The sequence below is a fragment of the Scyliorhinus torazame genome, chromosome 12, assembly GCF_047496885.1.
Source record: "Scyliorhinus torazame isolate Kashiwa2021f chromosome 12, sScyTor2.1, whole genome shotgun sequence".
Lineage (NCBI taxonomy): Eukaryota > Metazoa > Chordata > Chondrichthyes > Carcharhiniformes > Scyliorhinidae > Scyliorhinus > Scyliorhinus torazame.
Window position 1 is genome coordinate 213,991,110 of NC_092718.1, and position 12,078 is coordinate 214,003,187.

General features: G+C 51.6%; 1 protein-coding gene across 2 annotated transcripts in view; it reads left to right on the forward strand.

Moving 5' to 3' along the window:
- The first annotated feature begins 1,285 nt into the window (after positions 1-1,285).
- gdpd1 (glycerophosphodiester phosphodiesterase domain containing 1) overlaps positions 1,286-12,078 on the forward strand; it is a 71,460-nt gene continuing 60,667 nt past the window's right edge. For both annotated transcript variants that reach the window (XM_072469903.1, XM_072469904.1), the window contains exon 1: positions 1,286-1,617. In XM_072469903.1, coding sequence (XP_072326004.1) covers positions 1,482-1,617 — 136 coding nt within the window. In that variant the 5' untranslated portion in view covers positions 1,286-1,481. The remainder of the gene's footprint in view (positions 1,618-12,078) is intronic.

Here is a 12,078-nt window from a genome sequence, read left to right on the forward strand (position 1 = left end):
GTATTGAACAGCCATGAACATAATGAATGGCGGCTTGAAGGGCCGAATGGTCGTCTCGTGCTTCTGTTTTCAACATTTTCTGGTTTAATTTGGCATTTGCAGCAGTCGGTGTTTTGCTTTCGAATTTTCTCCTGGTGGATTGTGTGAATGCTCATGTCATTGTCTCGCAGGGGGACGAATGTTGGGGGGGGGGGGTACCTCCCGGTTTTGGAGGTTTTAAAAATAATTATCATCGCAGTAATGTTGGAGGACAGGCTTTTTGTGATCTTTCACAATGTCCACAGTAAGAAGTCTTACAACACCGAAAGCTAGTGACATCGAAACAAACCTGTTGGGACTTTAACCTGGTGTTGGAAGACTTCGTACTGTGCTCACCCCAGTCCAACGCCGGCATCTCCACATCATTTAACAATGTCATTCACTGCAGCTCACGTGGAGCAATTGTAAACCTTTGGTTCTTTAAGGCACAGCGTTTCCTCGCTGTAAGTAATCAAGCTCGGGATCAAAACAGTTTAAATGATGTTTGCTGAAAGAAATTAGCATATTGCAAAGTGCTTACATTGTTTCGTCTCGGGGTCGGCATGAAATGTCTGCCTTTTTGAATTGTTACTGAAGAGGCACTTGGGGATGTAAGACTGGGTCAGAATTATTTTGTATTATTCTCCATTGTTTAAATTTTAAGTTGTCTGATGCCATTCAGTATAAACATAACGCAATGCATGTAATCAAACGAAAAATAAAAGAGCAAAATGTTGGAAATTTGAAATGAAAATAGCAGAAATGACAAAAATACATCGAAGTGTTTAATACATAGCTTCGTCCAAATTTAATATTGTTGCTCAGATGATCGGCAACACGTTTTGTGTCTTTAAACAGGGCTTGTGTCCAGTCTGACTGGGATTTTTGATATTACCTGCTTGGTGTAACTTGGGAAGCGAATCTCAATTTCTCATCTCACACGACGGGACACTTTCTCCTCTCCACAAGTATTCGCTGAAGGTGGAGCAACACTTTTTAAAAAAAAAAAGAAAAAAAAAATTTGGATCCATTCCACATAAAATATTTTGGGAATTATGTACGATCTCCCCCCAGCCCCCCAGGCAGATAGATGGATTACTGTGAGAGAGCCAGGCTGCTGCGTAGGAGATTGTCCTTTTTGTTGCAACATTCGGGGAGGGGCGGGGCCGGGCAGGTTGCGCGCGCAGATCCGTGGCTGCGCAACAATGTGAGATTGTAACAGAATAAAGCGACCAATGAGAGTCCAGTCGGGGCGCAGGCGCAGTTCCGGCGCTAGTGGTGGCCGGCACTCGCCCGGGGAGGACACACAGAAGCTGAGAGGCGCAGCTAGTGTCCTCCCCTCATTCATTCGGGGCCTCCCACACTTAGAATTGTCTCTGTTTTTAAAAATAAGAAAGATTTGTTTTATAATAATAACCCTGCCTGGGGAGAGGGAGTGAGTACAAAGGCTGCCACTTGAGGAAATGTCAGCCGCGATGTATGTCCTTTCCACCCTGGGTGGGTTCGTGCTCTCCTCCGCTTTGCTCTTTAAATGCCCGAACCTGCTGCACAACAAGAAGAAACAGAGCTTCAGGAGCCGGCATATCTCTCACCGCGGAGGTAAGTGAAGCTGCCGCTCTCTCCGTCGTCGTCGTCCCCCCTCCGCCCTCTCTCTCCCCCCCACCCCCCTCTCTTCCCCCCCCCACCCCCTCTCTTCCCCCCCCCCACCCCCCTCTCTTCCCCCCCCCCACCCCCCTCTCTTCCCCCCCCACCCCCCTCTCTTCCCCCCCACCCCCCTCTCTCCCCCCCCCACCCCCCTCTCTCCCCCCCCACCCCCCTCTCTCCCCCCCCACCCCCCTCTCTCCCCCCCACCCCCCTCTCTCCCCCCCACCCCCCTCTCTCCCCCCCCACCCCCCTCTCTCCCCCCCCACCCCCCTCTCTCCCCCCCCACCCCCCTCTCTCCCCCCCCACCCCCCTCTCTCCCCCCCCACCCCCCTCTCTCCCCCCCCCACCCCCTCTCTCCCCCCCCCACCCCCCTCTCTCCCCCCCCACCCCCCTCTCTCCCCCCCCACCCCCCTCTCTCCCCCCCCACCCCCCTCTCTCCCCCCCCACCCCCCTCTCTCCCCCCCCACCCCCCTCTCTCCCCCCCCACCCCCCTCTCTCCCCCCCCACCCCCCTCTCTCCCCCCCACCCCCCTCTCTCCCTCCCCACCCCCCTCTCTCCCCCCCCACCCCCCTCTCTCCCCCCCCCACCCCCCTCTCTCCCCCCCACCCCCCTCTCTCCCCCCCCACCCCCTCTCTCCCCCCCCCACCCCCCTCTCTCCCCCCCCCACCCCCCTCTCTCCCCCCCCACCCCCCTCTCTCCCCCCCCCACCCCCCTCTCTCCCCCCCCACCCCCCTCTCTCCCCCCCCACCCCCCCTCTCTCCCCCCCCCACCCCCCTCTCTCCCCCCCCCACCCCCCTCTCTCCCCCCCCCACCCCCCTCTCTCCCCCCCCCACCCCCCCTCTCTCCCCCCCCCACCCCCCCTCTCTCCCCTCCCCACCCCCCTCTCTCCCCCCCCCCACCCCCCTCTCTCCCCCCCCCCACCCCCCTCTCTCCCCCCCCCACCCCCCTCTCTCCCCCCCCCACCCCCCTCTCTCCCCCCCCCCACCCCCCTCTCTCCCCCCCCCACCCCCCTCTCTCCCCCCCCCCACCCCCCTCTCTCCCCCCCCCCACCCCCCTCTCTCCCCCCCCACCCCCCCTCTCTCCCCCCCCCACCCCCCTCTCTCACCCCCCCGCCGGAGGGGTTTCCGTTGCGCTTTTGAGACAATAGATTCATTTCTGCAGAGGAGGTCTTCACTCAGCCCGTTGTTGCCTCTCCGGTGTCACCTTTTTTAAATGACAAGCCTCGGACTGCTGATTTGTGGTGGTGTCGGGATGGTGAAAGGCATTCCCCCCCCCCCAAAAATGGCCTTGTTGACCCCCCCCCCCCCCCCCCCCCGTGTCCCAGTGGGAATGAGGAGCCTCTTTTTCCCCTTGAGGGGCTCTGCCACTGGGAGCTCTCCCGAGGCGGCAGCTCGCTGCTGCCAGCCTGTCTCGCTGCTGCACCGACTATTTTTACCTGGTGCCCACCCCGCCCACCTTTCCCTATTTATGGAGATTGGAATATTGCCCCCCCCGGGACACGGTCCGCGCCGCGCTGGCTACAAAGGGCAGATTGAGAGGTGAGCCTCCCACCGTGAACACACTTTGCACCGTCACGGTCTGTGCACCAAATAGAAATCTCAGCCTGGGTGAGTCACAGATCAGACTGTCTGAACTTGGGAGGTTTCGCTCAGGTCCTCGCTCGCACCCACCAAAGCCAGTTTCCAGATTTATTGCTGCTATTATCCAGGCAGTTTGACGCTGCCCCAGGTTTCTGCTCCATTCCACGCTCTCATCTGGATTGGGGGGGTCGGCTGTCGTGGTGCCCAAGTTATCCTCCGTACCCCTCCCCAAATCAAAATTGAGTGCATCCAGAAAGGACGATGTCCCAGGTCATTAATACTCTGGCTGTACTTGCTGGAAGGACTGGCACTTGGAAAGGGCATCCTACCCCAAGCCCCCACCTCCCACACTATCCCCGTAACCCCACCGAGTAACCTCTTTTTGGACACTTAAAGACAATTTAGCTTGGCCAAACTACCCAACCTGCAGATCTTTGGACTGTGGGAGAAAACCGGAGCACCCGGAGGAAACCCACACAGACACGGGAAGAACGTGCAGACTCCACACAGGTGGTGACCCAAGCCGGGAATTGAACCTTGGATCCTGCAGCTGTGCTAACCACTGTGCTACTGTGGTAGCTGAGTAAGATATATTAGAGGGGTAATGAAAGGCTTTGTTAAAGATGGTCTTAAAGGCAAAGGGGCATTTGGAAGGTCGTGGGGTCCACGTGCGGCATTCCAGGGTGAGGATCTAAGCCGATAGATATGGCTGCCAGGGGTTGGGGGAGTTGCACACCAAAGCCAGCAGAGTGTTTGGAAGAGTTGAAGGCCTGGATAAGATTTGGAGTTGGGGAGGATTGCGGCGTTGAAGGTTTTTTCCCCATTTTGAATTGTAGTATTGGTGAACTGGGAACCAGCAAGAGTCCGCAGGATGGGAATGGTAAGCGAGCAGGACTTGGTGTGAGATAGGGTCACGTGCTGGAATGTACAGAGGATGGGAGGCTGGACAGGATTGCTTTGGCATAGCTAGGCTTCGAGATACCAGTGAGGTGGAAGGAGGGCAGTCTCCGTGATGGAGACGGTGCAAAATCTGGAACTTACTCGGGAAAACCGGGCAGGTCCCAAATGTAAATGTCAATTGAAGCAAATACAAGCACTTTGGTGCATAACCTGCTCCTTTAGGAGCGGCCCCTTTTAATTTGTCCCTTCGTTAATTTCTGGTCTTCTATTTAGTTGATTGGTCCTATGTGGTTTCCTCCGGGTGCTTTGGTTTCCCGCCCACAAGCCCCGAAAGACGCGCTGTTAGATGAATTGGACAGTCTGAATTCTCCCTCTGTGTACCCGAACATGTGCCGGAATGTGGAGACTAGGGGATTTTCACAGTAACTTCATTGCAGTATTAATGTAAGCCCACTTGTGACACTAATAAAGATTATTATTATTATTAATACATTATGGATATTGACCTGTGCCTTTTCATGAGGGTTGCACAGGTTTGAGCGTTTTCAACACCAATGACCGTTCTATCTGTGCTCTACTGTTAAGGATCCCATTCTGTAGCCAGAGTTTCTTTAACTTGGCTGCAACTATTTGTCCCAGATGGTATCAAGGTTTGGCTCATTGGGGGACCAACACTGGATTGAGTTCGGACCTCCCTGTTCCCCATACAGGAAGGTGTGAATTGAGCCAAGCCTTTTGAGTCATCAGAACTATCTGTGCTACCTTGTGTGTCACTGCATCCATCCGTTATGCACATGCGAGAGTGGGTAGGCTATTTGACCATGGGAAAGGGCGGAATGGACACCGCAACGGGTCATTGAAAGTCTGGCCTGTTTTCCTGACTGCATCTTGACCCAAACAAGCCCTCCCAATATTAACCCAACACTAAATTCTTGAGCTCAATTGAGATCAGCAAATCAGTGCAGATTGCAAACTTTCCAATCCAGTCTGAATCAACCAATTAAGAGTCATACGCAAAGTGAATCATCTAGGTTGCTGCGTTAGACAGACACACAGGTTGGCACCGGTCTTCCTGTTTGACCTCCGTTTGCGTGGCTCTCACCCCCACAACCCAAAAAGATGTGCGAGGTAGGTGAATTGGTTGGTGTTTTGTCCTAATAAGTGAGAAAAGGTTGTTCCTTGGCTTAGGCCGACTTAGCCCATCTCTGCTAATTGGCAGCTAAACATTATTGTTTCTAAGGTCCTTTTTTGGTGTGGGCATATCCGAGAGAATTCCTGAAGGTGCTCATCCTGGTGCTAGGAGACATTGAACAAAGAACAAAGAAAAGTACAGCACAGGAACAGGCCCTTCGGCCCTCCAAGCCCGTGCCCACCATGCTGCCCGACTAAACTACAATCTTCCTCACTTCTGGGGCCCGTATCTCTCTATTCCCATCCTATTCATGTATTTGTCAAGATGCCCCTTAAACGTCACTGTCGTCCCTGCTTCCACCACCACCTCTGGTAGCGAGTTCCAGGCACCCACTTCCCTCTGTGTATAAAAACAAAACTTGCCTCGTACATCTCCTCTAAGCCTTGAATATGATTATTGGTTTTAAAAACACGTATGGACATTTAAAAAAAAAAAAAAATACAGTACCCAATTATTTTTGTCCAATTAAAGGGCAATTTAGCGTGGCCAATCCACCTACCCTGCACATCTCTTGGGTTGTGGGGCGTGAAACCCACACAGAAATGGGGAGAATGTGCGAACTCCGCACGGACAGTGACCCAGAACCGGGATTGAACCCGGATCCTCAGCGCCTTGAGGTCAACCACCAAGCTGCCCGAGCACTTGTGACCATTGGTGAGGTTGGTGCTGGGCTCAGCTATGACAATTTTGCTGCCTCCTGCGTTATCTGTTGCGGTTTAGGTTTGCGTTTCATGATTTCTCCTCTGCTACCCTCATTCTGCCAACAAGTCAATGCTCAAGTGGCTACACTCGAGCCAATGCTCACATTAAAAGCTGAGTGTGGGGGCACAAAGTTGAGCATTGCCCTAACTGCTGGAAGGAGTGTGTTCAATTTATCCCTCCGAAATCCTGTTTCATATCCTGTTTCTTGGGAAGGATGGAACTTTGTTCCGGCAGGGGCTTAGCTGTAAGTCATACCTGACCATATGGGGACAGTGACGTCTCGGCCTACTCCTTGTAGAGGTGCAAGATGGTAAAGAGACTTCATTACCCTGAGGCTATCTGCCCCCACAAACCCATATTGTGATCCCTCATCAGCTGCCGTCAAATGATGAAGCTGGGAAACTATTCTCTGTGCTCTGCTTGCACTCTGGTGGCTCCTGCTGCAGAATCTCCTCCTGTATGATTACCGGTATCATGGAAGGTTATTTACACCATTTGCTGATTCCATATTCCTGTCAGCCTCAGCACAAGACACAATGACGGTTGCCTAAACTGGTAGCTCAACTGAATGATGTGCACTGAACAAAGTTGTGTTTCTGTGAGGGGGGTGCGGGGGTCTTGGATGGGGGGGGGGGGGTGGGGGGGGGGGGGGTCTCGGATGGAAGGTATCGGTGCAGTGGAGCCGGAAAGGAATTGAGACGAGAATTAGTAACCGGTTGGATTATAGAATGAATTAGCTGGCAACTTCACAGCACAGCAGGTGTTAAAGGTGGGTAGATTGTGGTATCACGTGTTTCCTCCCACAAGTCCTGAAAGACGCGCTGTTAGGTGAATTGGACATTCTGAATTCTCCCTCTGTGTACCCGAACAGGCGCCGGAGTGTGGCAACTCGGGGATTTTCACAGTAACTTCATTGCAGTGTTAATGTCAGCCTGCTTGTGACAATAATCAAGATTTTCAAAAGTAGTTAGCACAATGGTTATGTTGCTGGGTTAGAGGGCGGCATGGTGATGCAGTGGTTAGCACTGCTGCCTCACAGCGCCAAGGACCCGGGTTCGATCCCAGCCCCGGGTCGCTGGCCGTGTGGCGTTTGCACATTCTCCCCGTGTCTGCGTGGGTCTCACCCCCACAGCCCAAAAATATGTGCAGGTAGGTGGATTGGCCACGCTAAATTGCCCCTTAATTGGAAAAAAAGGAATTGGGCACTTTAAGAGGACTGAAAATTGAATGGGACTTCGAAAGGGCATCCGGTTGAATATTCCCCATCTCTCAGCCTCACCCCAAATTTTTTTATTTTAAAAAATAAATTTAGACTACCCAATTCATTTTTTCCAATTAAGGGGCAATTTATCGGGACCTATCCACCTACCCTGCAAACACGGGGAGAATGTGCAAACTCCACACAGACAGTGACCCAGAGCCGGGATCGAACTTGGCACCTTGGCGCCGTGAGGCAGCAGTGCTAACTCACTGTGCCACCGTGCTGCCCCAGCCTCACCCAAATTGATTATCACCAACTTGTTTGAACCTGCGTCCTCTTCTGACAGTTTAAATAAAAGTGCCAGATTGGTGCTTTGCCATTCCATTTAATAATCTTGCAAACGTCTGTAAGAGCATATCTCAAAGTCTCCTTTTACAGGCCGAGAAGTCAAGTTTTCTCCAGTCATTTCTCAATATTTGGACATCTGATACTGAGGGCTAGCACAGGGCAATTCTTAGTCAGCACTGCCACCAGCGTTGAAATGTTTTTCTCTCCTCCCTGGCCAGTAGGACTGGGGGAAGTGTTGCACGGTGCATTCTGACTAGAACACTGCAGGTTTATCACTAATCTCCACTGGCTTGTGTTCCTCGTTAAGTCCTACCCCACAGTATATATGATATTGTTATAATAATAATAATCTTTTAGTGTCACTTGTAGGCTCACATTAACACTGCAATGAAGTTACCAGCCTCCCTGAACAGGCGCCAGATTGTGGTGACTAGGGGCTTTTCACAGTAACTTCATTTGAAGTCTACTTGTGACAATAAGCGATTTTCCTTTCATTTTAATTAAAGTTACTGTGAAAAGCCCCTAGTCGCCACACTCCGGCGCCTGTTCGGGTACACAGAGGGAGAATTCAGAATGTCCAATTCACCTAACAAACACGTCTTTCAGGTCTTGTGGGAGGAAACTGGAGCACCTGGAGGAAACCCACGCAGACACGGGGAGAACGTGCAAACTCTGCACACAGTGACCCAAGCCGGAATCAAACCCGGATCCCTGGCGCTGTGAAGCAATAGTGCTAACCACTGATTGATGTTCGGAATTGCGCTAACCACTGATTGTTGTTGCCACATTTCCTGCCTTATTTCCAACACTGCTGATTTTTGGCTAACTGTACTTGTGGCTCATGCTGTATTCTAACACCAGCATTTTGGGAAACCTGCGTCATGGTCTGGAGGGGGAATCTTTGACCCCCCCCCCCCCCCCCCCCCCCCCCCCCCCCCCAAACAATCTGAAGACTTGTCAGGATACAACAGACGGGCAATTTCCCCTGGCTGGGGGGCGGGGGAGAGGGTGAGAAATCTCTTCATCCAAGATTGTGAATCGTTGGAATTCTGTTCCCATAAGACATAGGTGCAGAATTAGGCCATTCGGCCCATCTAGTCTGTCCGCCATTCAATCATGGCTGATGTGTTTCTCAAGCCCATTCTCCTTCCTTCTTCCCATAACCCCGATCCCCTTATTAATAAAGAACCTATCTATCTCTGTCTTAAAGACTCTCAGTGACTCCGCCTCTACAGCCTTATGTGGCAAAGAGTTCCACAGATTCACCACCCACTGGCTGAAGAAATTCCTCCTCATCTTATCTCTGCTTTAAAGGATCGTCCCTTCAGTCTGCGATTGTGCCCTCTGGTTCTAGTTTTTCCTAATAGTGGAAACACCCTCTCCAAGTCCACTCTATCCAGGTCTCTCTCCGTTTCCTGTAAGTTTCAGTACGATCCCCGCTCCTCATCCTTCTAAACTCCCATCGAGTGCAGACCGAGTCCTCATACGACAAGCTCTTCATCCAGGGATCATTCTTGTGAACCTCCTCTGGGCCAGCACAACTTCCTCAGATATGGGGCCCAAAACTGCTCACAATACTTCAACTGGAGTTTGACCAGAGTCTTATACAGCCTCAGCAGTGCATCCCTGGTCTTGTACTCCAACCCTCTCGACACAGCAAGTGGCGAAAGCTCAATCATTGAGTATGTTCAAGATCAATAAGATTTTCAGACACTAGGGAAATCCTGGGGTGCGGGATAAGGTGCAGTAGACTTAGAAAATCAGCGGTGATCTTACTGAATGGTGGAGAATGCCGAGGTGCCGACTCTTGCTCCTAATCCTTGTAATTTGAGGTCAGTTGTAACACCTGGGTGCTCTCTGACTAAAGCTCAATATGTACTCTGCGTGAGTCACCTGGCACCTGATAGGATTGGTTGGTTTTTCCTTTATTGTGGTGCAGTTTTTCGCCACATTTGATGGTTTGATTGCAGGCGCTGGAGACGAGGATCGGTGACAAGTTCAAGGTTTCTTACCTCTTGTGTGTCCTTGTCCTGCTGATCGAACAGATAGACCATGGTCAGTGGGCGGTCACCTGGGAAAATTACACAAGTAACTCAAGAGCTTGTATTTATGAAACCCCTTTTTAATGTAGAACAAACTGCCCCAATGTGGATAAGCTAATGGTCTGTTACAGTTCACAGAGCCTAAGTTACTGTGGTAAAAAGATTTTTGTTACACGCATTGTAGTCTGGAGCTATTAACATAGAACATACAGTGCAGAAGGAGGCCATTCGGCCCATTGAGTCTGCACTGACCCTCTTAAGCTCTCACTTCCACCCTATCCCCATAACCCAATAACCCCTCCTAACCTTTTTGCTCACTAAGGGCAATTTATCATGGCCAATCCACCTAACCTGCACGTCTTTGAACAGTGGTGATAACGGCTCTAATGTTCTTTCCAGCACATGGCTGGCCAGAAATCTCTCGCGCTCTTACCCGCCTGTCACTGGAGTGTGTGGGAAGAATGGTCAGTCCGTTTGAAACACTTCCTAGGCCAGCACGTCCTGGGGGGGGGGGGGGGGGGGGACCTCAAACCCGGAGTTTCGGGCTCTGAAGCAGGAATGTTACCCACTACCCCACACGATCTCCAGTTAATGTGGATTTACGGAGGTGGGAAAGGCAAAAATATCAATCAAAGAGGTGAAATTAAGAGGTGCGGTCAGGAGCACCGAGCAGAATAGGGAGGGTTTTTTCTTTTTTTTTTTCTAAATTTAGAGTACCCAATTCATTTTTTCCAATTAAGGGGCAATTTAGCATGGCCAATCCACCTAACCTGCACATCTTTAGGGTTGTGGGGGCGAAACCCACGCAAACACGGGGAGAATGTGCAAACTCCACACGGACAGTGACCCGGGGCCGGGTTTGAACCTGGGACCTCGGCGCCATGAAGCAGCAGTGCTATCCAGTGCACCACCGTGCTGCCCTTAGAATAGGAGTTTGAAGAGTTTCTTCATGGTAGAGAGGGGCAGAGGGCTTTGAGAGGATATTCCAGAGGGTGGGTGATGACGCGAGTCTACAAAAGGTAGAGTTTAGACTCCGAAGAAAATGACCGTTTGGGGAATGATTAGAGCAGAAAGGATTTGACCCCAAGGTGGGTTTTAAATTTTAATCCTTTTGGGGAGACGAGTCAATATCGATCAATGTCTTGGACTTTCCTGTGCTCCGTGACACTTGAGGCAGACAAATTATGTGCTTTATGCCTACGTCCATGGCTACAAGTCACCGGAGGCTATAACAAGGGCTATAACTGGCCTACAGACTCTTCCTCTCTTACTGCCCATCTTGGGCACATTGGCAGGGGTCTCCCTGTGTCTGTGTGGGTTTCCTCCGGGCGCTCCGGTTTCCTGCCACAAGTCCCGAAAGACGTGCTGTCGGGTGAATTGGACATTCTGAATTCTCCCTCCGTGTACCTGAACAGGCGCCGGAATGTGGCGACCAGGCGATTTTCACAGTAACTTCATTGCAGTGTTAATATAAGCCTACTTGTGACACAAACAAAGATTATTACAATTGACCTGTTTGGTCATGTTAACCCACCTTCCTTGACCATCAAGTCCTGAAGTGGGACTTGAACTTGAAGCTTCTGACTCACCGCAAGACCCTTCCCTATCGATCAACGAGGACAGGGGTAACTAAAGTGGTACGGTCGGTGTCACCTCCTAGCATCTTCCAGTGAATATTATCCTCCTGGCTGGTTGCACCGACTCTGACTGGCTTTCCAATACTTGGAATGGGTGAAAAGGAAAACTATACAGTTGAGTTTTCCACTAATGGTCAACATGCGTTTGGCAGCATTCCAGCAGGATATCCAGGAACGGCAGAGCGAATGGGAGGCGAGGACACTGGTGCACCGATCTCTGCAAGCAATTGCCTTAGCGCCAGATGACTGTCCCTGGGATTACGTCCCTTCCCATTTCTCCATAAAGGTCATAAAAGTCATCATTCTAGGGCAGCACGGTGGCGCAGTGGGTTAGCCCTGTTGCCTCATGGCGCCGAGGTCCCAGGTTCGATCCCGGATCTGGGTCACTCTCCGTGTGGAGTTTGCACATTCTCCCTGTGTTTGCGTGGGTTTCTCCCCCACAACCCAAGTTTAGGTGGATTGGCCACGATAAATTGCCCCTTAATTGGGAAAAAAAAAATGAATTGGGTACTCTAAATTTATTTTTTTTAAAAAGTCAGCATTCTCGGGCGCAGTCTCCGACCTAACAGGAGAAGGCCATTCAGCCCCACTGCAGCCCATGTGCTGTTAGGGAGGGAGTTCCTGCATTTTGACCCAGCAACAGTGAAGGAACAACCAAGTTAAAATGGTGTGTGACTTGTAAGAGAATTTTCAGGTGGGGGGGGGGGGGGGGAGGGGGTGCTGTGATGCCTCTGCTGCCCTTCTAGGTGACTGAGGCCACGGGTCTGGGAATAGAAGCCTAGTCTAAGCAACCTGCCTATATAGCTTAATGATT